This window comes from Diorhabda carinulata, chromosome 1, assembly GCF_026250575.1.
Source record: "Diorhabda carinulata isolate Delta chromosome 1, icDioCari1.1, whole genome shotgun sequence".
Taxonomy (NCBI): domain Eukaryota; kingdom Metazoa; phylum Arthropoda; class Insecta; order Coleoptera; family Chrysomelidae; genus Diorhabda; species Diorhabda carinulata.
In genome coordinates this window covers 5,404,996-5,431,117 of record NC_079460.1, presented here as the reverse complement: position 1 = coordinate 5,431,117, position 26,122 = coordinate 5,404,996, and the positions used below count along the sequence as shown (strand labels likewise).

At 29.5% G+C, this 26,122-nt stretch overlaps 6 protein-coding genes across 6 annotated transcripts in view; 4 read left to right on the top strand and 2 right to left on the bottom strand.

Moving 5' to 3' along the window:
• The first annotated feature begins 315 nt into the window (after positions 1 to 315).
• On the top strand, positions 316 to 7,560 carry LOC130891673 (integrator complex subunit 9). Its single transcript, XM_057796548.1, has 11 exons — positions 316 to 1,569; positions 1,754 to 1,992; positions 2,053 to 2,244; positions 2,296 to 2,498; positions 2,553 to 2,754; positions 2,808 to 3,054; positions 3,581 to 3,894; positions 3,953 to 4,055; positions 5,452 to 5,849; positions 6,945 to 7,097; positions 7,418 to 7,560. The coding sequence occupies exons 2-11, from the start codon at positions 1,984 to 1,986 to the stop codon at positions 7,535 to 7,537; spliced, it is 1,941 nt and encodes a 646-aa protein (XP_057652531.1). The 5' UTR covers positions 316 to 1,569; positions 1,754 to 1,983; the 3' UTR covers positions 7,538 to 7,560.
• On the bottom strand, positions 7,548 to 9,104 carry LOC130891697 (thioredoxin-like protein 1). Its single transcript, XM_057796585.1, has 5 exons — positions 8,732 to 9,104; positions 8,416 to 8,680; positions 8,241 to 8,363; positions 8,028 to 8,188; positions 7,548 to 7,837 (listed from the first exon to the last, which is right to left on the bottom strand). The coding sequence occupies exons 1-5, from the start codon at positions 8,827 to 8,829 to the stop codon at positions 7,624 to 7,626; spliced, it is 861 nt and encodes a 286-aa protein (XP_057652568.1). The 5' UTR covers positions 8,830 to 9,104; the 3' UTR covers positions 7,548 to 7,623.
• LOC130891691 (uncharacterized) lies at positions 8,743 to 11,256 on the top strand. Its single transcript, XM_057796571.1, has 2 exons — positions 8,743 to 10,300; positions 10,355 to 11,256. Exons 1-2 carry the CDS (start codon positions 9,517 to 9,519, stop codon positions 10,570 to 10,572), a joined length of 1,002 nt encoding a protein of 333 aa, XP_057652554.1. The 5' UTR covers positions 8,743 to 9,516; the 3' UTR covers positions 10,573 to 11,256.
• Positions 11,257 to 11,910: 654 nt separating this feature from the next.
• Positions 11,911 to 15,707, bottom strand: LOC130891682 (poly(A) RNA polymerase, mitochondrial). Its single transcript, XM_057796559.1, has 7 exons — positions 15,531 to 15,707; positions 15,290 to 15,477; positions 15,000 to 15,239; positions 14,744 to 14,950; positions 13,865 to 14,079; positions 13,574 to 13,809; positions 11,911 to 12,432 (listed from the first exon to the last, which is right to left on the bottom strand). Exons 1-7 carry the CDS (start codon positions 15,655 to 15,657, stop codon positions 11,942 to 11,944), a joined length of 1,704 nt encoding a protein of 567 aa, XP_057652542.1. The 5' UTR covers positions 15,658 to 15,707; the 3' UTR covers positions 11,911 to 11,941.
• Positions 15,708 to 16,096: 389 nt separating this feature from the next.
• LOC130892522 (cyclin-dependent kinase 2-interacting protein-like) lies at positions 16,097 to 16,975 on the top strand. Its single transcript, XM_057797972.1, has 3 exons — positions 16,097 to 16,254; positions 16,308 to 16,696; positions 16,750 to 16,975. Exons 1-3 carry the CDS (start codon positions 16,209 to 16,211, stop codon positions 16,906 to 16,908), a joined length of 594 nt encoding a protein of 197 aa, XP_057653955.1. The 5' UTR covers positions 16,097 to 16,208; the 3' UTR covers positions 16,909 to 16,975.
• A 6,734-nt stretch (positions 16,976 to 23,709) lies between these two features.
• LOC130903942 (homeobox protein invected-like) overlaps positions 23,710 to 26,122 on the top strand; it is a 35,473-nt gene continuing 33,060 nt past the window's right edge. The window contains exon 1 of the mRNA XM_057816354.1: positions 23,710 to 24,356. Within this exon, the coding sequence (XP_057672337.1) occupies positions 23,804 to 24,356 (553 nt within the window). The 5' untranslated portion in view covers positions 23,710 to 23,803. The remainder of the gene's footprint in view (positions 24,357 to 26,122) is intronic.

Below are 26,122 nucleotides of genomic sequence, written 5' to 3'. Positions count from 1 at the left end.
ACTTATGGCTTATTATAGGAATTTAAAAAATATCTGAATGTTAAATAAAGCAATTTGTAAGGAAATTACAAGATTTTCTATCAAACGATCACGTATTTATATCGAGTGCAAATATTTATTATTAGTACTTTACTTGTACTTTATTTACAAGAAAAATTTAGTTAAACATATGACGTAGAATGTTATCATTTTACTATAAAATGTTTATATATTCTTAGTATCTGAAACATTTGTTTAAGACTTAACACAAAATATTTAAAAATATTTCATTCAAATAATATAAGTGTGTTTGGTGACATATCTCAATACCTTGTGAAAAAAAGTACGACATTAGAAAATCCTATTCTAGTTCTAATTTTTGTTCAAATCATTTTTATGTATCAAGTATCCTTAAAAGGTAGGGAGAAAGTACTTTAGAAAAAACATGATTTTTGTATCGTCAACACATGGAAAAAACATGAACTTTCATGTGCCGGCATTGGCTTTCACAAAATTTCATTAGATTCAAAAAACATCAAGTTAATATTTCATAAATCAGAAACAAGTAATAACTAAGTAATGTTTCTACTGTAAACAACAGGACGCTAGAAATTATTTTTTCCATATACAATTCTGTAACTATAACCAACTTGTGACATGTAGTATAATATAGTCCTTTAAAAGATATTTATTACATTCTTTACAATTTTAAGTGTCGGTTCATCCTGTAGTTTTAACAGGATTAATTTATATGAATTGTTGATACAGATAACAACTGGAAACCTACAATTTTAATAACATGGGCAATAAAATGGTAGATTACAATTGACAGAAATTCCTAGTAATCCGTTAAATATTCAAAATACTTCCAATCGTTTGCTGTTCCCCAATTAAGAATGTATATACATTGCCCAGGAGAAGGGGGAGCTAGAATAGCAATCTAGTAAAGTGTAATACTGTCCTGGTATAAAACAATTTATTGTTCTTTACATGATGCCAGTTAATTTTCGGCTAACACAATTGAAGTGAGTAAGATGAAAACAAGACCGCATGAGATACTAGCGTACTAGTTGTCTTACTAGCCTTCTAGCTAAAAAAGAAACTATTTTTCTAGCCACAATCACTAGCTTACTAACGCTAACAAATGAATCTCATAATGTACAGACATTTTTTGTGATCGGAAAATTGCATATTATTTATACAATGGCATTGTATAAAGAATAGGATAGTAGGTTAACCTTATGAGGATATCATTTAACGAGGTGGACGCCACCAATAGATGGCAGTGGAGAGTTGCCGTCCACAGCACGTCTTTTCTTACTGTACGTCGTAGCTTGAATTACGTGTTTTCTTAGCTTTGGTTGCCGAATTATCCAAATAACAGATGGCGCCAAAATTATTTAAAATATTATATTCAACCCTTAAGCTGTGTTGTAAAGTTTCTTATTTTGGGTGCCTATAGCAAAATTGCAATTTGAGTTCATTATTGTATTGTGTTCGTTGTGTTATTGTTGAGTTTCGTTGATTGTGCATTTAGATTATTTTTTTATTTGAGAATCTTTGAACTTGGATTTCTATTTCATTTTTAAGGTAAGTGGATATTATTACAATTGATATACATCACTACTCTCTTAGTTAATATATTCAAATTATAAGAGGCCCTAGATGTATAAATGCTACAGCTTTCAATTTCGCAAAAAAACTATATATTTAGCGAACTACTTACTAAAATGTATTTATATAAAAAAATCACTTCTTCTTTTCAATTTTTTAGAAAAAAAATTAAGCAAAGTGACTTTCGAAACTCGGTAAATTATCTGTAATACGAATTTAATGAAAATCAATAGGAGAAATAAGCTGGGTAAATTGTTGAAATCGGAAGAAATGTAATGAAAGAAGAAGATGCAGAAAAAGTATGGTTATATTTACGTTTTGAAATTTGTTATAAACATAACGTATGCTTAGAGTGTAATTATTAATAATAAAAATAATTTATAATTAAAAATGAAGCTAGTAAGTATACAGGTCTTATAATGATATAATGTATGAAAGTAATCGAAATATTCTTTTTAGTACTGCTTAAGTAACGATCCTAATAAGCCCTGTCACATTTTAACTTTTCGTGAGATAACCATGATGTTGGATTGCGGTCTTTCAATGCAATCTGTTTTAAATTTTTTACCGCTTTCGTTCGTACCTTCCAACAAATTGTCGAATTTACCAAACTGGATGCCGAGCGATACGACAGACCCCGATTTAGAAGGCGTATGTAAATTGATGTAATTAATAATATTTTTCATTTTAATTGAATTTTAGGAGTTGAAGGAAAACGGCGATAGGGCGTTCGTAGATTCGCCACCCGAATTTTGTCCACCTTTAGATAAATTGATAGATTTTTCTCAAGTAGACGTTATATTAATTTCTAATTATTTATGTATGATGGCTTTACCGTTCGTAACGGAAGGTACGGGCTTTAAGGGCACTATTTACGCTACTGAACCAACTTTACAATTCGGAAGGTCTGTATTTTCAATAAGTAAATTTAAAGTGTCTAATTTTTTTATTTTTATTAGATTACTTTTAGAAGAAATAGTTCTTTATATCGAACAATGTCCCAAATATAATTTCGCTTCACAATGGAAAAATTTCATAAGTAAATGTCCCTATCCTTTAAATGAAGCTTTCAAACCAAAATCTTGGAAACAAATTTATAATAAAAGTAATGTCAACTCGAGTTTATCTAAAATACAAATGGTGGGATACAACGAGAAAATCGTGGGTAATTTTATTTATTTATGAAATGAAGTGAATAAAATATCGTTTTATAGGACGTATATGGAGCGTTACAAGTAATTCCAGCTAGTTCAGGTTTGTGTTTAGGTTCGGCCAATTGGATAATTAGTACTGAACATGAAAAAATTGTTTATTTGAGCGGGTCTAGTACATTAACCACACATCCGAGACCAATGGATCATCATGCTTTAAAAAACGCCGATGTCTTAATAATGACGGATTTAACTCAAACTCCAATCAGTAATCCGGATTCTATGTTGGGAGTACTTTGTGTCGTCGTTGGTGAGTGCATTTTCTCAAATAAATTAATTTCAATAGCATTACTAAGAATGGAAGGAATTTGATAAAACCTGGATAAAATAAAATATTTGTTAATTGCTGTTCCATCAGACATATGTGTTTTTTATTATTTCATTTTAGTATATTCAATTATTAAATTTGATTCATGACAATTACATTGTTGACCAACTTTTTTTCGTTTTTCCAGTAATTGGACTCATTGTCAGTAGAAATATTGGAAACAGAGACGTTGCCAAATGTACTTATTTTCATTGACTTTAGAGAAATTTTATTTCAACATATACTTTTATTTCCAAACATTTAAAGAAATTTGATCTATACTTTTTGAGTAGTGATTTGATCAAATTATTTTTTATCTCTAGATTTCGAAAAACTCACATTTTACATAAAAATGTTTGGAAGTTGCATTGTTACCAAACGTATTTGTGTTTCTTTAGTTTTGGTTACCCCGTAAGCTATAGCATAATATTAATAACCCTTTTTTTTTCTTTAAATATTTGAATTGTAGGTTTGACGTTGAGAGGTGGCGGTAACGTACTCATACCCTGTTACCCTACGGGCGTAGTTTACGATCTTTTCGAATGTCTTTCTGGCAAAATGCAAGAATTGGGTGTATCAAATTGTCCGATGTTTTTCGTATCTCCAGTAGCCGATATGTCTTTAGCGTATTCTAATATTATGGCCGAATGGTTATCGTCAGTTAAACAGAACAAAGTTTATTTACCAGACGAGCCGTTCCCACACGGTTTATTAGTGAGAAATAACAAATTGAAACATTTCAAACATATTTTTTCCGAAGGTTTCAGTACCGATTTTCAAGAGGTAAATAGCTTGTTTAATCAACTAAAATTCGATTCGTTTTTTTAAATAAATGTTTTAGCCTTGCGTCGTTTTTTGCGGTCATCCCAGTTTACGATTCGGCGACGTCGTTCAATTCATTGAACTCTGGGGTAACAATCCACGTAATTGTATCGTCTTTACAGGTAATTAAACCACCTTTATATAAATTTCTTTGTTATAATATATATATATATATATATATATATATATATATATATATATATATATATATATATATCAAAATTAGTTTTTTTTTATTTCGTTTCCACATTTATTTAAGTCTTTATCAAAATATGATATTGACACTGACCATTTGCATATTTATAATATTTATATTGATCTATAGATCACCTTCATCATGAATATCAAAATAAGGACAAAATTAACTTAGAACTTTGTTCCAATAAGAAAAATTGATAGATCTATCCAACTATCAGATTCTGAATTTAGATGCTTAGCTATTCAAAAAGCAAAAACTGCATTGAAAGAAAATAATTATCCGGAGAAAATGATAAATAACATATTCAAGAAAGAGATAAACAGATACTATAATCAATTTAAAAACAAAACTGAAACGAAACATTAAAACATAAAACATTTTTCCTTGCCATATTATCGAATTATTTCAATAAATATGATATTAGTATAAGTCAGGCATAGAGGACATAATACATTATCCAAATATTTCACTAAATTAAAATCTAAAACACCAAAAAACAAAAGAAGTAATATTATATCAAGTGCCTTGTAGTAATTGTGACGCTATCTACATAGGGCAAACATCTCAGTATTTAGAAAATAGACTAAAAGGTCATGAATACGATAAAAAAATAGAACTGCATTATCGAACCATGAGATATCAAAAAAACATAAATTCAATTATAAAGATTCAAAAATTCTTGAAACGGAATCTAATACAAGGAAAAGGGAATTTTTAGAAATGGTTCACATTCATAAGAACTAAAAAGCTGTAAATGATAAAAAAGATCTGAATAATTTAAATAAAATGTATAGCTCTATTCTGTAAATTCTAATAAATTTAATTGATTACAGATATATATTTGAGATGTGGAATCCAAATAAAAAATTAATTTTTCTTATTGGAACAAAGTTCTAAGTTGATTTTATCCTTATTTTAATATTCATGATGAAGGTGATCTATAGATTACTATAAATAAGCAAATTGTCAGTGTCAATATCATATTTTGATAAAGGCTTAAGAAAAGTCGAAACGTCAAAATTTATCATTTTTTTTTTAGAAAAAAAATTCTCAGGTGTTCATATTTTTCATTATCAATTACAGGGTGGTCTAAGTTAATTTTTTGTACTTAACTAGTAATAAATTTTATTTTTAACGATCATCAAAAAGTCTGTTAATTATATTATAAATAAGGGAAGTAGCGTTTGTGATGATCTTCAAATATAATGAAAACAAAATTGATATTGCTGAATAAAAATTGTTTCGTGTTTTACCATATTAATTAAAAGATGATCTTATTAAAAGTTTCTATATCAACAAATTAATCATTTTGTTTACAGAACCGGATTTCGATTATATCGAGGCTCTCGCTCCTTACCAACCGTTACAAATAAAAGTGGCTCATTGCGCAATCGATACTTCATTGAATTTCACTCAAGCCAACAAATTGATCAAAGACCTAAAACCGAAAACTTTGGTCGTTCCCGAATGCTACACACAACCGCCGGTCTCGGCGCCGAATTTAACAGAATTAGTTATCGGCAATCATAGCGAAAGTTCGGTAATACCTTATAAATGGGGCGAGGTATTGAATTTACCTTTAAAAAGAAAACAGGGTCAAGTTTATATCGATACGACGGTAGCTAGACAAATCGTACCCGTCGAAGTGAAACCCGGTATCAGTCTATCGACAGTAACAGGATGTCTCAACGTTAAAGATAATGTTCGAAATATACAGGTATGTCAAAAAAATTATGTCCGGCAACATCGCATCTCATTATAACTCTTAACGATATCTGGACAAAAAAATCCATCAATACAAACAAAATACATTTATCAATACCGCATTCTTATAAATGGCTATATAACGATTCTTTTATTACCCGACATTATCGAAAAATTATACTGTCAGACGCGCGTTTCGATCACAAAGTTATCGTCTTCAGAAACTGAAGATAAACTACAACCAAATAACTTGACTTGCCTTTTCCCCTAACCTAACCAACAAACTTTCTCCCGCGAAAATTAATTCTAGAGGGAAAATCTCCTTCACATTTATTGCTTGTCTACTAAACTATAGAGTGGGCTGTAAGGAATTGGCCTTTTGTCTTTATTTAAGCATTTCTTACATTTAGCAATTTCAATGCTTTTCAAAATTTATTATTGGATACATTTTTTACAATCACCACAGCTAATTTCATATATACCACTTTTTTCAAAATTTGGTATTTTATCTTTAGGACGGCCCAACAATTAATTTAATGTAATTGAACATATTTACAATTCACTATGCTAAATATTCCTTCCAATCCCTTTGTATAAACAGGATTGAAAGGTATCAGGTGCATTTGAAAGCAATAGGGACAAAGGACCAATTCCTTACATAGTTTAATAGTCAAGGAATGAATATGAATAATCCCGCCAAGGGGTTTTTTCCCGCTGGAATTAATTTTCACGGGAGAAGGTTTATATAAAACAGTATACACAAGTTATTTGGTTTTAGTTTATCTTCAGTCTCTGAAGACTATTCTGAATACAAAATAGTCGACTTCCTCAAATACTAGGAAAAAGTATATTTGTCACCACCATATCTACATAAACTTATTTATGACGAGTTATTTTTACTTAAATCATTAATTTCCATTTAATGTGCTCCAAGAAAATTGATGTATTTTTCTATATTTGGAGGTATGTTAGGCAATATCGGGATGTCTTAAAATGTGCTCCTTAAACAATGTCTCATTAATTTACTATTCCTCATAGAAATAAATCTACGATCGGCAACACAGCTTCAATAATTATTACCAAATCGATTATAATTCGACGTTTTCAGGAAATTAAGGATAATAATGTATCTACTAATCAATCTATCAAATACGAATGGGGCGCTCTGAATTCACATGAATTTTTACAAAAATTAGCGCAAGAGGGTGTTACCGACGCTAAAGTCGAATCATTAGGAGGTAACGTCGTCGTTATACATTTGGTATGTATCTGATTCAACATTTAATTCTTCCCCTGTAGTATAAAAACTTTCACAAAAGAAAATTATGTAAGTTTCAAGTTATAAAACTGTGGAGACTTTAGATTATATAATAGTATTCTATTAATAGTGATTTTGTCATTCCATTTTAATTAAAAAATACTATAAATTTTTTATCTATTCTATTGAAATATTTTTTCATTTTACTCACGAAATACAAAAAGAAATTTAACTTAGAATGTTAAATTGTAAAAATCTCTTAATTGTGCAATTCAATTTTTGTTTTGGAGATTTTTTGTTAAATTTATGAATTATCGTTTCAGCAAGACGAAGATGCACTAATTCAATTAGAAGACAATAACACTCATGTAGTTTGTAACGCAGACGAAAATTTAAGAATGAAATTAAGAAATATAGTTATGCAATGTCTAAAACAATTTTAAATAAAATCACTTTCCACTTTGCATATATTTTATTATTAATTAATTAATTCTAAAAAAGGTAAAAAACAAAAAGATTCAATCAAAGTTTAATGACTTTCTCCTTTTTTACCGGCGACGCGTTTAAAATCGCCCATATTAGTAGTACTGATCGGCGATCCAATTATAGCCAAATGATCGATCTGAGTCACTTCTCCATTTCCCAAATTATCCTTGATGAAAAATTGAATGTTTTGGACGTTCTGGAATTTTACATATCTCAAATTCACTGGATTATTGCCTTCGACGTCTTCTGGCGTCAATCTAAAATTACATCAAAATACTATATGAAATTACACTAGAAATGATTTTTGATCAAAAAATCTAATAACTTTAGAAACACTATAAATAAAAAATTGACCCCAAAAAGACCATGAATTAAATTTTTTGTTCCACATTAACTATCAAAATAGTAATCTTCAATCTATAGAAGATAAATATTGAATCGACCTACGTTATATCCTGCACACTAGTGTAACTATCTGCCAGATCAAAATCTAAAGTTCTCGGTTGATTGATGAAGATTCGAATGTTTTTAGGACCTTTATCAGATGGAGCTTTGATTTTCAAACTGTGTATCTTCACAGATTGATTAAATGTAATTGAGATTATTAACTGAAAAAAATATACATAATATCAATCAATTTAATATTTTACATTTACTTACTTGTTCATCACAATCCGACTGTAAATATCCTCCTCCGGATGTTAGACAATGAGTAAAAGGATGATCGTCGCTTTCGTTCAAACATTCACATTCTACTTTTGATATAAACGGAGATAAGTCCATCTAAAAGTGATCTCAATATAAGTATTTATCTAAGAAAAAATAAGTTACTTACATGTCCAGCGACACTTTCTCCTTCTTCAGTATCATCAGTTCCATAATACTGTTGGATCTTATTCTCTAAACCTGTAGGATCTGCACCTTGTATACGATCGATTTTAGTTCTGTTACGGTAGAAAATAAATGTGGGCATAGCCGAAACGCCCTGAGCCGCTGCAGTTTCTTGACATTGATCAACGTCTACTTTTAAAAAAACCGCTTTGGGGTATTTCGTTGCTAATTGTTGAAATACCGGAGCTATCCTTTGACAAGGCCCGCACCTAAAAAACTAATAAACAGATGTCTGTATGCATATTTAATATTTTATTTACCAAGTCGCAGTGAAATCTACAATTACAAGTCTAGTAGCGGCACTCGTAAGTTCGGTTTGAAAATGTGCTTCGTCCGTTATAACTTTAACTGAACCCATTTTCGTTTTTTCTTAATAAAAAATGCAAAATCACTGTGCTGTCTTTACTTTGAACTGCACATTTGTCAAATTTAACGTCAAGATTATTTTCGTCTTCTCGATTGTTGATTTGGGACGCGTAAATTTACCAGCTATATTGAATAACTGTAAGGATTCAATTAATAATGTAATAAATTAAAAAAATAAATGCTATACTGGTAAGAGTTTATATTTCAACTGAGATAGTGTATTATTCTTAGTATTAAAAATGTTAGACATTTGATTTATCATAAAAATGATTTCAAACTGCCACAAAATATGATACATTTTGACGTTTAAAAAAAGACATATTTGATAAAAAAAAAAAAAGAATTTGTGTTTATCAGACAAAAATTTTTCAGTTGTTTATTATGTGCTTCAGCATTACTGAAAACTAAACACGATCTAAATATAATATTTTGAATTAGAAATTTAAAAAGGAGAAAAATGATATATGGGTTGAAAAAATATTCAATAGTTATTAATTAGATGAAATTTGACGTTTCTTAAGTTCAATAAAAAAGAAGAAGAATATTAGTAGTTAAGGGGTTAAGTATTTGTTTTTAATAATGATAAATAACAAACCTATTAGTTACTATATATAAGTTTGCAATGATCGACAAATAAATAATTGTATTTGTTACATTTTTACGTATCTATAGTGATAATATGCAGAAAGAAAAAGGTTCTCAAGAAAAACCTTTTGCTTGCGATGTACAAGGATGTGATATGACTTTTACTAATAAAGATCATTTAGATTGGCACCGAAAAAAACACGAAATGATGTTAAATTTGGGGTTAGTTAATAAAATTTCGTCGAACGATGTGGCAGATCAAACTCCAACCCCAACTAGATTCATTAGAAATTGTGAAGAAATAGGTTTATTTCAAGATTTACAAAATGTCAATCCTTTTGACGAAATCTTCAAGAGAGCAGTTAAAAACGGTGATACGGTTATTGAACCATCGAATATTAATAATAATTCAAATGATACTTTACATACTCCCCATATCATACCGCACAATATTGACAATAAATGTTTAAAAAATAATAGTGATTGTGAAGTTTGCCTCATTCCTGGTACTAGTAACGATTCGAATTCTTCAGTGAACGTTAGAAAAAAAATAAAAGAAAACATTAAAAATAAATTAATTAAAGATAAATCACCACCCATTTTATCTGAAGATTTAATATATGATAAAAATGATGAAAAATCGAGAAATTTCATCAACAGCAAAGAAAATAAATCAAAAATTGTAGTAGATACAAAATTGGAAAAATTGAGAGAAATGAACAGAGCCGCTCAAAATAGATGTAGGAAGAGGAAAAGGCAAATGTTGAAGGAAATGATGGAACAATTTGCAAATTTGAGAAAGGAGAATGAAAATTTAAAAAGGGAATTAAAAGACCTCAAATTGCTACATAGTAAATGTGGAACAGTTACAAATCAAGGTAAATTCATAAACATTTTTTTTCTTTATATACTAAATTATTTATGGTGTACAGGGGCAGTCGTTACATCTATCATCACTGAAGATTCTAGTCAGCCTATCCCAACAAAAATTACATCGCCATCTTCACTTCTTATACAAATTCTGCCTATACATCAATTGCCTCTGGTATCACCAGAAACTTCAACATCACCCAATTTCATCAAGCACAAAGACAAAAGCAGACATCTTAGAAAAATTGTACCGAACATTTTGAAGAAAACTAACCAATAATTCGATTAGTGTGATAAATTTAGTTTTTTTATTAGGTATTAGCAACTCCTGTCTCGCAGTAATTTGCTCGAGAACATAATCTAAATACTTTCGATACTGTAATGATCACATTGTAATGTAAAATTCAAATTATTTAACTAAAGGATTAACTATACTGCACTCCGTTTTCTTTAGTTTCTTATGTTTTGATTTACTAATTTGTAAATAAATGATCGTGCATATTTTTTCCATAGGAATTATGATTGTTTAAAAGTTTATTTAATATAGTATTAGGTATAATTCATAGTTTTTGCAGTCCATATTATATGATTGGATGAGCCTTTATATATACATTGTTGCAATTTTCATGAGGATCTTTAATTTTAGAATAGTGTAGTTCATGTTACTTGTAAAAAATATAACTTTCCATTGGTGAATGTATTTATAAAATCGGTCAATATTTTTGTGTTCAACCATTAATTTAATTGATAGTATTTTAACGAATTGGTGTTTTTTTTTTGAAATGAACCTTTGAGAATTTTATGTATTAATTTTGTACTGAAAAATCTTTTTAGATAAATTTGTGATAACTTAGTTTTTTCTGTAATAGTATTTTGTTGTTGTGTTTAGAAACATTGTTATTATGATCAATATTTAAAGTAAGTTTGATTACTAGTAAAAAAATTCAATAAATAAACCAATTAATTGCGATTTTATTTACTACCACTTTTTTACATTTATCAAACGAAATTTTGAGAAAAAAGTTATAACAGGGAAATATTCAGTTACCGAAAATTATAGAATATGAAGGGTAAATCTAGACCACTATTTAAAAACAAAAACGCTATCTCTAGATTAAGAGTGGTAAATGGAAAATATTTGAATGGCGCACTCAGTAGATTATGAAAATAGATATAAATTAACCCAAATAATGGGCAAATAGAATGTGTTATTCAATTTATGCAGACAAATGGTTATGACACACAATGTGGATGCAGTTATGCGATACGAGAGGTGAGAGGAAAATATTTTTGAATTAACGTGGTCAAAAGGGTACAATAAGCAAACGAGAAATATTTTTAAAATAACAAAATTAGTAAGATACGAGAAAAAAGTATTTTTCTATTCAAGCAGTCGGTCAATAAGATACCGTCTATTGGGGTGAATTTGTACTCTTGGGTTGTTTTACCCAGGATAAACGGAAATCTTCTTCTATTAGCGCAATTGGTAGGATGCGAAGAGAAAACTGAAAATATTCCTGTGCGGTACGATATTACCAAAAAAACTAATCAATTGGTGCAGTATGGGTATGAGATGCAATACGAGGGGCGGATGGATAAAGGGACGAAATAAAACGAATAATTTGAAAAAAATTTATTCAAAAAATACGTTACCGACGTTTATTAATTACCTTACTTCGACCTCTTCTTTCCATTTCAGCTTCCTTATCGAATAAACTACGAACTTCCACTAATCGTCCAGGTTTAGTTCGATTAACGATTTTAGAGGAATTATCGTATAACAACGATAATAATCCCCAATCGTCTGATTTGGATTCTTGCGATTCTAGAATCCAAGCGGCGTTTCGAACTTCTCGTTGGAATCGAATCACTTCTTCCGTACTAACGTTTTTACTTACGTTCAATCCTCTTTCTAGCGGATTTATTATATAAATGGGACTAAATTCCGGTTTCGATACGTCTACCGTTTCGTTCAAACACACCGCCTTTTTTTCGAAATCGAATTGAGCGTAATGTTCGTAAAATTGTCGTACGAGTTGTTCCAAAGAATCGCGATTTTCGATTTGTTGTTTGTATTTACGAACGTCTCTTAAAAAAGAAACGTCTGTACCGTCTTCTAATAGGAACCGGTCGTTCGCACCTGGAATAGTTTTCATTTCACCTTTTTATTACTTAATTTTGAATTTGTTATCGATAATAAACTTACTGTTATATGTCAGTTCATTAGTTTCTCAAGTTATTGTCATCGTGACTGTTACATGCCATTTAATTTATTTTTCGTTTAATTAACATTTGTTTATTGATTCTTGAATGATTGTCATCGTAATTGTCAATGTTATTTGTTACTGTAACTGCCATTTATCGTTTTATTATATTTTTTTCTTCTTCTTAATTGTCGTTTCATTTATTTTTGTTATTAACGTCAATGTTATTCGTCATTGTAACTGTCATTCATCATTTCATTTCTCGAATAATTGTTATTTTCAAAGTCATTTAGTAACTGTCACTTATGAAACAAATGTCATTATTGACAGTGTTATTCTTCAATGAAACTGTTATTTATCATTGTTATTGTCATTTTTCGTTCTATTTAATTCTAGACACTGTCGTTGTTTTTGTTATTTCATATATTTTTCGTTTCATTTCCTTTTCAAATGTTTGTAATTGTCAATGTCAGGCGTCATTGGTGATTTCATTCATTTCTATAATTATCATTATGATCATAATGATTATCTTCGTGATTGTCAATTTCATAAGTCATTGTTACTGTCACTTATTGACCCATTTATTTTTCGAATTAACGTTTCACTTTATCCTTAAACGATTTTCACTATCATTTTTATTCAATTTTATAATGATTATAATTGTTATCTACTGTTTTTTGTTTTTCGAATTATCGTCATCGTATTTGTAACTGGTATATGTCATTTCATTTTTTTATCGAATGATATCATTTGCTGTTTGTCACTGTCATTTGTCGTTCTTTTAATTCATGTTTGATCGACATCTGAACTGGCATTTGTCAGATTGAAACTGAACATGCTGTTTACACTACCACTACACCGACTAAAAATTACACCATATATCGTACATTTCTGCAAGTTATCATCTTTATAGAATGTAAACAGTATGTTCAGTATAAGAATAACCAACTCAATTTATCAAATTAACTTATTTTCAAATGATTTTTATCATACTTATCAATGTAATATATCATTGCAACTGTTATTATCAATTTATTCATTTTATTTTGAACATTATTTATACCAACAAATACTGACCCGCCAATTCCGTCAGTTTATTCAGAGATGGTAAAATCGGTTGTCTTCCTTCGGAGGGATTTTGTAGGAACGCAATAACAAGTAAAGTTAGAGCAAAATTAGAAATCCATCTACCGGGAGAAGAATTCGTAATTCCTTTAGCTTTCGCCCATTTTCTGATAGCGAATATCAACGGTCGTACGCGTTCGTCTAATTCTCCCATAATGTAAAGAAAATCCGACATGTGTACGCCAGACCTACACAAAAAAAATAATTATACTAAATTTCTATTTTTGGGTTTTGTAAACTTACATATTTGACATCGATATATCACATTCGACATCGGTTAATTGTTGGTGGTACTTAATTATCGGTACTCTCGCTTGCAAGATCCTTCGAACTTGTCCGCATCCCGGTAAAAAGTTGTGGATTATATCGCCGATCGTTTCCATGCATCTCTGTGTTGTCGATCTATCCGATCCATTTAAGGGTTTGCAGTGGAAAACTAATCGACCATTTTCGTCTATCTACATAAAATATATAAAGGAAATGAATGACTTTCTTTATTATCTGATATTAAAAACGTAAATATTTTTTTAATAAAGTTTCACATATTTTAGACAATTAAATTTGGCAATAGAGCAATATCCTATATATGCAACCATAACAGGTTATAGGTATCTAGATTTTGAGAAAAAATTATGTACATTTCAATATTGTACCATTGAATAGATTTATATGAAAAACTGTTTATTGTCATTGAATTTCAAACATGAATTTTCTCTACCTCAAGAAGAAAATGTTCAGCAACACCGCCTACCTTATAAGCAACTCCTATTCCCTAGATATGTGAAAAATTACGTTTTACAACATCTCCATTTTTGCATTGTTCTTTTGGGCAATTCGTCAAATTTACAAATATGTTTGGCAACACAGAGATATTGATATTAAGGCAAGGCAATTTTCTATATACTATGTTTCTACTTTACAGTTATCCTAATATTGCAGAAATATAGATATGTCTGACAATACTGTATATTATCCATACACTAACATATCATCAATCTTATAATTTTCCCAAGATATGGAGAACAACTAAGTTTGACAACACAGTTTTATCAATACAATTTTCTATTTCTTTATGAATATTTTATATTAAAAGAGATAGTAGGATAAATGTATACAAATCACCTTATCATCAGCAAGTCTTAAAAACAGATCTAGATCACATCCCATTTTGCCATAACCATTCACACTCGATCCAAAAGGATAAGCAATAGCATGAGGAAACATTCCCCTTAAAGAGTCTTCTATTTGTAAGGCAGTTAAATATCTCAAACGAGTTCCAATATCATTTAATTTAGTGATGTCATATAAAGTCTTTATCTGATCTGAAATCTTTAATTGAATTATTTCTAAATCTTTTAATAAAATCTAAAATATTTACGTTCAAAGATTTAATTAATGTCATTCTTATTTCTTCTTCATCTTTTATCCTAGTTCCGAATTCTGTTGATAAATGGATAGTTTTCTTAATCTCTTTTAATATAGAACTTTTTTTATTCGGCGCTTTAAACCATAAAAAATGAGATTTTGTTGGCATTCCTACACTCCTATTTGCATAAATACCAGACTTCATTATATTCTCGATGTCTGTTTCTTTATCAAATTCGACAATAATAAAATGCTAAAAACATATATTTGCAAAAAGACGGTAATTTAAAAATATAACCTTACCATTGGTTCAATACCGATTGAATAATGCAACATACATTTAACGTGTCCTATAGAATTGCAAAACGACCATAATTCTTTGAAAGATTGTGGTGATTGTACTTGTACTACGATACTACGTTTAGCTTCTGAACGTTTTAGATTTATCCTCTGAAGAAATGGTATAAAACTATCCTTTTCGTCACGTTTATCTATAAAACGTGTATTCTAAAGTAACTCATTGCAAAGTAGATCAAATACGTACCGTGTGTACAAAAATTTCTGAGAGGTTTATATCTGGTAGTCTTTTTAGTTTGAAAATAGAATAAAGATTTTTTTATCACAGGAATATCCAAATATTTGAATCGGTTTGGATTTATAAAACAACTCATTATTTCAGAATAATATAGCCTAAAATTGTGATATTGACATTAATAGCTTCTTCTTTTTTATTTCTAAATTATTTAGTCTTCTTGAATGTGTATTCAAAACTATATTTTAAAAAATATTAATATAAAATATTTTCTTTATACTGCAAGGTAAATTAGTATTAATTATAAAATTAATTCTTAATTCTTTTTGTTGAAAAATATTCCAATTAATTCAAACACCAATTTGTCATCTTACAATATCTTCTAGCTGTTTTGCGAAATAATTCACCCAAACATACTCAAATAGTATAATTTACGTATTTAATTTATGTAATTTATTTTAACCTACGATTTACGTATTAATTATCACATATTAAAATTATTTTATGGAATATAAAGGTGGAGAGTATTATAGCGCATCTGCAAGAAACTAATTACAATGTATGATAGTCTTTAAAAAAGAAGACTTTTTTTGGAGGTTAAAATGTAATTACAAAAATAATAATAATTGACAACATTTTTAAAATATATTGAACAAATTGTAGCAATATATTCATATTTTATTATAAAAGATGCAGAATAAATCTTTAACGCCTTCAAAGTTTCAACCTTTACAACGTAAGTATTTTTTTACTTTTATGACGCGAAATTTAACTATTAATTAATTTCAGTTCCTCAGAGTCCTGTAAGCCTTTCTCCAAATAAAAATTTAACGGGATCTGCTAGAGTCATTAGGGATTTAGTTGCTGATATTTATAACAATATTCAAAATTGGAATAATTATCACATAAAAGGTTCGCAAGCTATTAAACGAATCGTTCTATTGAAATCTGAAAATATAAACGAATATTCTAACGAATTAGAAGATGCTATTAACGACTTGTACGGAATTACGAAACATTTAAACACTTGTAAAGAAAAACTGGAAATTTATAAAGAACAAATATTAGCATTAAGTAAAACAGAAAAAAGACTTGATCCTGTATTTATTTCTTTAACTGTAGAAGATATGGTTACTTTGATTGAAACTGTAGTTGCTAGTTACTCGGAAGAATCCAAGGTATGTTTACATTATGAATCGAAGTATATAATTTTTTTGTCATTTAATTTGAGGTTAAAAATATGGTTTTGGAACATACAGCTCACGTTAGAAATACAGATGAAGCGATGTTTTTCGCCGCTAGTTGGACGCTTCAACCCTTTATCACAAACGACATAAATCTTAAAATGGAAACATTATTAGTAGAAACTGGGCATCGAAAATTTATTTGATTCTATCACAGATTATAGCCATCTATATTTATTTGTTGATTTAATAAAATATGAAATTGCTAAAAAACTTTAAATACAGATTCCTTATTTTGTCATGTTTTTGTTTGAATTGAAGTTTTCTTAAAATAACACTGGTCTGTGTGAAAATTCAAAAGTTCATAATTTGCTTTATATATACCGACATAAAAAGATTTTGTGTAGTTTCTCTAAATTCGGGAAAATTTGTTTGCTATACGTTGACATGAATATATCTGTACACCAATTCATCCAGTTTCCCTAGATCTTAGAAAATGTCTCTTTTTGGCAACGTCACAAAATCTTCAATCCTCAAAAGTTGAGAAAAACTACATTTGGTTATTTGTTACTCCCGTATAACATCAAATTTGCCAAACAAATGTGTTCGGCAATTGGTAATGATAGAAACAATTTAATTGGAAGCATCTTACAGTAAATTTCGCAGCCTCCCTAATTAAAAATAATTTGTTGTTTTCCCTTTCTATCACAACATATTCAACAATTATTTGATTCCTAATTACGCGCGTTGACAGTGAAAAACGTAATTAAAGAAAATACTCAAAATGACAGAAGACAAATTAAAAAGTTTGTAATTGCACATTCTTTCTGTTAGCTATAAAGAGAAAATACGGCAATTAAACTCGATTAATCACCCCAAGAATTCTTAGTTCACTCACGATCCGACCGGATAGACCCTTCACGTTTTATTTGGCAACTTGGAGTACAAGCAATGTTATTAGCATTTCCTTTAAATGAATTCTCAAGAAGCTCTTTTCATCTATATGTCTAGCATTTTCTAATAAATCAGTAAAAGTTTATATAAAAAATCATCAATTGAAAGATTTATTTTTGAACAAAAATTTCTATAATTTATTAAGAAATAAAAGTGTGAATCGAAAAATTAGTAAGAAATTTAAAAGGAATATTTTACAATTGAAAGGTCGAACGTAATCGCAAACAAAATTTGTAATTATATAATAAGCAATATAAGTGTCTTTCGTTTTATGTTGTATAAATGAGTTCTGGAAAAAAATATTGAAGGTAGAACATATTAATAATCATTCAATAAAAAACAGTTTTCGATGATTTATTTTTATAAGCAAAAATTTTTATCCATTCATATATAGATGTCGCGGCAATTACAACTTCAAAGAATTGATGTAAAATGAGAAATTGAAATATTTTACGATAGAAAGTGATTTTAAAAAATGTGTTTATAATTATGAGTGATGTAAATATTTCTAATTGTCCCAGTACCTACATTTATTCTAAAAAACATTGAGAGTCATCTATTGTGGAATATAAATACTAATGCTATACTATATATTCAAATACATTTAATAAAGGAAGTTTTCTTTAATTTATTTATTGAGACTTTGTTTTAATTACACATTGAAGAAGTTTCCTTCGATTTATTCACAGAAAACATACTTTGATCTATACATAGACAGATAGCGTTACAATTACAATTCCACGGCGTTTATTTTCATGATTGAAAAACATATCAATTACCCAACTGTATCAACATTTTCTCAATCTCTGATCTCAATCCTTTTAGTTTTAATATCCCTCATAGTTATAAGAAAAAAGTTTGCTATTTTCGAAAAAATCTTTTTATCTTGTATGTTGAAATTTATAAGGAAATGAATATCATAAATATCAAAATAAGGATAGAACTTTGTTCTAAAAATAAAAATTAATTTTTTCCTTAGTCCTTACGTCTCAAATATATAGCAGTAATCAATCAAATTATTTGTAGTTTTATTAGAATTTACAGAATCTATACATTTTACTTGAATTGTTTAGGTCTTTTTCGTGTATTAGATTCCGTTTCAAGAATTTTTGAATCTTTATAATTGAATTCATGTTTTTCTGAAATTTCTTTAATGCAGTTCTATTTTTTTTTCGTATTGATGACCAAAATATTTTATAAATATTGAGATGTCTGCCATATGTAGACAGCGTCACAATTAGTACCTACAAGGCATTTGATATATAATATTACTTCTTTTGTTTTTTGGTGTAATATTTATATATCAAGTGCCTTGTACTAATCCTTGTATCCTTATTTTATATTCATGATGAAGGTGATCTATAGATCAATATAAATACGCAAATTGTCAGTGTCAATATCATATTTTGACTTAAAGAAAAGTCGAAACGTCAAAATTTATCTTTCTTTTAAAAACTACCAAAAAAAATAATTTTGAAATAGAAGAGACCTAAAATCAAGAACATTTACATGCAATAATATATCAAAAGGTCTAGGAAATAAGAAATTAATATATATCTATATACTTAGGTATATATATGTATATATCATGTTATTGAATAGATTAAATTCATAATTGCAAAAATGATTAATTTTTAATTAATTATTATAAAGATTCTTTCACACATTTTACACACATTTTGTGGGAAATATCCTGTACCTAATATAAACGATTCGTTACGGTGTTACGGTCGTTAAATAAATTTACCACAATCAAATTTTATTACGTCATTTATCTCGTGTGATGATTAATATTTCATATTTCGCGATTCTTATTATGCCATCACAATTTTAAAATTCTACAACGTATATATATATATATATATATATATATATATATATATATATATATATATATATATATATATATATATATATATATATATATATATATATATATATGAAGGTGGCTACATAAGTTCTAATATAGACAAATAAAACCAATAGTTTCGGGTTCATATGCTTAGATCCATGATTCGTCGGCTGGCACCATCTTATAGACGTCTTTCGAAGCACCGCGATTCCATTTTTTCTACATGTCTTTGCACCAATCGGGACGAGGTTTTTTCGAGCGGCTGTCATATTATGCGGTATTCAACGGGAACAAATCAAATCTTATTAGCAGCCAAATGTTAACTTATGCTCAAGTATGCTTCACTACTATAGCACACCATTAAAATATCAAACTTTATGATTTGATTCAGATTCGAAACGTCAGATTTGACATATTCACGTCAGTGTTGCGTTGCCATATCAAAACTTAAGTAGCAACCCTCGTATATATTTATATATATATATATATTTATGTATATATATATGTATGTGTGTGGTGTGTGGTGTGTGTGTGTGTGTACATGATGATGAACTATCTTGAGAAGTATCATTAGCGATGCTCTGCTCCCCCCTACCGTGTTTCTAATCGTTAAATTGGCAACAGAAAATGTAATAAAGATCTGAAGACCACACACGTCGTTGCACTGATTGGTTATTTAGCCACTCCTTTTTGTGGGGTGGTACGAAGCGATGGAGGAGGAGCTTGACGTAAATATCGTGTAGAGAGGAAGGGATTCTATAAGGAAGGTAGGTGTCAATTTGGTGAGTTATTTGGACATGATTTATTGGTAACGCTAAGCTAGAAATTGATATATCGTCCTTTCTTTGTTGTTTACGACTTAGTTTTGTTTCGATTTGTTATGGATTAAATCGGCGGGTATGTTCGGCCAGATGCGGTTGTGGTATTAACTTAAAATATGTTACGTCTGCTTTTATTTCTTATAAATACCTCTATATAAGATCTCAAAAGGTATAATGTGATTTATAGATCCTACATTCGTATGGATTGAGACATAATTGTTCTATTTCCAAGAAAATATTATATTCCAGCCAGATCTGAGCTTTCAAAATTGGTCCGATTCCATTATTGTGTATAGTTCACTGTATCATATATAAGTACTTACTTCAACCCAAAGGATTCATTTCTCGTTAAGGCCCTGGAGAATGCTCCGTATTTATACTTAGCTGATCAATTAATCTCACTCATTTCAGAAAGTTCAGAAAGAAATAAGTGGTTTATGATAATTATCGCTATACTCGAACAATTGAGAATAAGAAAGGTTTTGTTATAGTATACTGTAAACCAAAAATAGAATTCCGTGTTATGTTTTCGAAAAGTAAAGGTAGCGCGTTCCATTGTTCGAAAGGTACCGCGTTATTTAATGTTCCATAGAAGTACCAGTATTACCTAACTATTGACGATGACGGTCGGGCTTCAATTATTATCGACGATGATGACGGCGGCGGTTTTACGTGCCGCCGGTACTCTTTGATGTAGGAAATTCTCAAAATTATAAACAAATAAAATACTTAATCGAAATTACGTGCATTAAAAAGTGTTTCGCTTTACCGAGATCTTTTCTCATAAAATAAAATGGTTTCCACGTAGGCAATCATCTTAACTCTGTGGCAAAGTTTTTCTATATAGTTGATCAGTTAATCGGTGTTGCCATATTTAACTCGAGTTTTCTCAAACTCTAATTAGAAACATACGCATTATACTTAAGTAATTCTCAAATATTCTCAGATGAATTTTTAAAACTCTTTATCGTTATTTAATAGTGCGTGGTTCGTAATATATTATGTTTACATAATAAATACGTTATAGGTAGGTACGTAGTCAAGGTTCTTTTACTTAAATTATTAAATTTTATTATTAAACATCAACAATATTGTACGTTGGTTGTGGGTGAGATGGTTCTAAAGTCCAGTTCTCTCTCTATCTATCTATGTAGTGTTAATTCATGGATACGGACGTTAATCTGGCAATTCAGGCAACAGCGCATAATTCAATATAACGAAGTACCAATAAACAGTCACGTCGACATTTCTACGAGTCTTAAGAGGTGAGAACTTTGAATATATTATTCTACCTATATCTAAATGCAAATGTGTTCTGATAAAAATGAAGTCAAAATTTGAAACGAAAATATTGCAAACAGACGGTAACAATTTTCTAATCAATCTTTTCGATTGTATAAACTCATCATAACGTAATTAAAATTTCTCCGTAGGTATTCGAGATGCCATATATAACGTAACAGTGGCAGTGTAAGTTTATAATACGTTTCTCGAAATAAAAAAAGTCGATGATAGTTTCTTAGAAGCGAAGACGCGCTTTTTCGCATTTTTTCTCGTGTAATTGTCGAAGCAATTATCATTTCATTAGCTAAAATCGCAATATATTTGCGAAGATCGTAAAAATTCTTGTTTGGATGTTGAATTCACGTATCAGGTAAATTGTTCTTATTTCACTAATAAATCGGTTAATCGATTCCGAGAAGCGATCGATTAATTCACGATATATTGTGATTAAGAACCTTCCACGTATATACTAACGTTTATTATTTTTTGTTTGTTGAATCGTTCAATATTCCGAATATTCTATTTATCGAGAAATATGTTTTTTCTGGTGTTTTAGAAGATTGTAGATAAAAACTCGAAAAGTATATAATTCTCGCGAATGAACCTTTTTTTAAACAGAGCGAAAAAATTATAGGTATTGAAAAAAATCATATTTTCGTAATGAATCATCAACTTTTAAATTAAACATTTCGAGCTGAAAAATAATATATCGTTGAAAATAACAAAAATTGTTGTTATACTCCATAATCAATCATAATTTCATTTTCTATAGAATTGAATTTTTAATATTACTTAAACGTACAGCCCCCCTGCTTACCTAATATTCTGTTGCGTTTTCCCAATTCCACAATCCTACGTTTTCATAAACTATTTCGTTACTATTTGACATAATATTCTTGGAACTATGTTAGATCTATGTAGATACATATACCCTCACAGGATTTCCATAAATATCCTTCATTTTTATGGAGATTCGGTACTCAATACCTATTCCTTCATCCGAAGACAAATCTACTTTCGGAAATATCTATGGCGGGCATCAGTATGCTCTTTCGTGAGGATTATTTAATTTCCTTAGATCTAGGAAAAAGTAACCTATGCTATTCTATTCATTTTCTACATTTCTTTTGGTTTAGACAGAAGCTAGGTTTGTTATTTTTCAATATCCCCAAATAAAGGGAGAAACTATTTTTGCTAACACGGCATATCAATATGTCATTTTTCTAATTCTATTTTTACGTAGATTTGGGAGGGGTGCTATAGTTAGTAATAATGTTTCCCTATAAAAACCGATGAATCTAATTATCTAGTGAAAATATCTCGAGGTATTTCGCACGCGGATTCAAATTAGTTACGGCGAATTGAATGAAACGTTCAATTATAAAGTAGCTAATTATAATTACACGCTAGAAATAACCTGCAAATCGTTTAATAACCGGTTACTGTTAATTAATAACTTAATTAAGTCAATAACGACTTTTCAGTTGATTTAATTCATAAATTGGCACCGAAAAAAAAAATGATTTATCCAAAAACGTTACTATAAATCAACGTTTTTAATTTTACCATGAAAATTTACATAATTTTTGATAATGTACCACAATATTGTCAATATGTAGTTCAAATTTACGTAAATTCGATAGAGAAAATATGGGCTCAATTATAGCTAGCTCAAATATATTGTAATATATCAGACATTATATAAATCGGTTATTAATCATCTCTCTTGTCCGACGGTAGGTAATGGTGAAGAAGAAAATATAATTTCAATAACATATTTATGTCAAAATTCGTATAATTCATACATCAAAATGATAGAGATAAAGATGAAAATTTAACAAAAAAAAAACACGTCAATCAATTAGAACTAGCAACAACTCAAACAAGACATCACTCCAAAAACGTTCATATGTATCTATGTACACCTCAAGGCAGTATAATTGGTGTATTGTGCATCCAAGCAAACCCATAAATAAATTTAAATATGAGCCCATCGTGTACCATTCGATGTGAACGCCTCTGAGTTACGCCTACGGTAACAGTAACTCCGCCCTTCACGATACTAGTTCCGTCAGATAGTCTCAGAGTGCCGTGAAGTGAACATCTGCTGTTCATAAAGAGCAGCGCACAATATTTTGGTGTTTTTATTTTTTTTAAAAAGTTATGTTATTCGACATTAAAATGTGACTTATGTGCGAAATGGCGGCTCTGACGAGTAGTTTATTTACACATTTTACCCGACAAACGACGATGGAAAGTACCGACGGTTCGGTATCCATGGATTCTAGTGATATTATAGACAACGCGAGCTGTTGTAGTGAAGAAACAGTGTTATCAGTGGGTAACGAAGAGCCGCTGACCTTTAAAAACATCGAAAATCACTTGATACAAATATCAGAATCATCTAGTCCAGTAGTTAATAGTACAAAATCGAACTTTAGTGACGTAAACATTAAACATAATTTAAAAGATGTTTCGGACGAAGAAAATCCTCGATTGAAATTTTCCATCGATAATATTTTGAAAGCAGATTTCGGCAGGAGGATCACGGATCCTTTGCATGTCAAGAAGACGGTTCCGAAGAGGGTGGTTCGTGAATGTGTGGAAAGTACTACCAAAGTGGTGCCGACGGGACCTGTGGATTTGAGCAGGACCGAAGAAAAAGAAAAAAAGGAAGAGAAACAACCTATTTTGTGGCCGGCTTGGGTTTATTGCACTCGATATAGTGATCGACCGAGTTCAGGTATTTATTTATTAGATATCTAAGTAGTAATATTATAAAATATAAAAAATTTACAAAAAACAAAAGGTTGTAATTTTGCAAATAACAAATTAGGAAAAATGAGATTTTCCTTTTGAAAAAGCATCTATTATTTTTGCACATTAAGTAACTATCGTTAGAAAGAATTTCTTTATTTAATTCCGTATTTCTAAATAAAAATTGCACGATATTTATGACTTTGCAAATAAGAGCCGCGATGAGCTGGTATATGAAAACGTATCTAAATCGAGTAAATTTATATATTTTTTCTATAGACATCTATAAGGATTAAGCTACACAAATATAGAGACAAATAGAGTAAAGTAAAATAAAAAAGCCCAAAATTTTTCTTCTACTATTAAAATCTAATTAAAAAACGATGTTTCAGATTTACAATTATGTATTTACGATAATTAGTATCTATATAAAATTGTCATTAATATCTCATCAATTTCTTCTATTTTCATCTAAACTGAACATCATTGGAGTTAAGATTGAAAGCTATTTATATTGAAACACTCAGTATATAAGTGGTAACAGAGAATTGAGTGATTCAACGTTTATTAGAAATTTATAAAATATAAAACTAGTTTTTCCGAACAAAGAAAATTTGATAAAGAAAATAATCACTGCAATAAAAAGCAAATGAACTTGGAACTTAATTAATAAGTTGATATTCAGGAAAAATATATAAGATACAAATCAGTACAGTATTGAGAACTTTTATCAAATATACAAAAACAAAGTGAATTGAACTATCAATTTTCCAAGAAGCTACCTCAAAATTACTTCATTCGAATGACTCTAATAAAAAAAATCCAAAAATATCGATTTAAACTACTGAATAAACAACTCCATTAAGAAGGTAGACGTTCACAATAGGTCGAACGATCCTACTACCTAGTAGTAACATTTAGTCAAAAATGGAAAAAGAAGTAACTATTAACCTCTAACGTATTTCGACCACCCAAAAAAGTTTTAATCTCCTTTTGCTCTATAATGTCACGATATGTCTACCACTGACTATGTTTTCAGAAAGTATTTAGAAGGTATCTATTCAAATGTTACGTAATTTATTGTATTTGTCAAAAAAAGTTATCATTGTAATGAATTTACAGAAAAACAACGAAAATTAACGGAAAATAAACTGAAACTAAAAACACAAAAACTACAACTACAAACCATAGAAATCGATTTTAGGCTCAATAAATAACCTAAGTACTAACTGAGGATATACGATATAATCTAAAAACACTCAAAGATTATATTTCTAAATCCGAAAACTGCTAAATTTGGTGAGTAGGTTTGGTGTGCAGAGAGAAAAAAACTCACGGATCAAAAGCATTTTTTGTCAAGGTGCGTTGTCATGATAAAAAGTAAAGCCTTTCGACCCTTTTTTTGCACACCCCCTTGTAATATTCGAGCTCGTATCGTACAGTCGAAGATCAAAAACTCGGTACTGGTTCGAATTTGGTTGAAGGGCTAGCCGAGCCGCTAGTTTCCCATTGAAATTTCTGAAACGACATCTCAGAGTCATAGCCATAGACACAAGTTTGATTTCCTATAATAATCATGGCAATTGAATCTGGATCTGCGTGATTATAATTTATTTAGTCGATGTAGTCGATGCCCGATGAATAAATTTGTACAATTTCAAACATGTTCACGTATTGTTATTTGAAACTAAATGTTAATCGATGTTTCACGACAAGGACTGCACTAAAGTGGTTACCAGTAGCAGCCAGAAG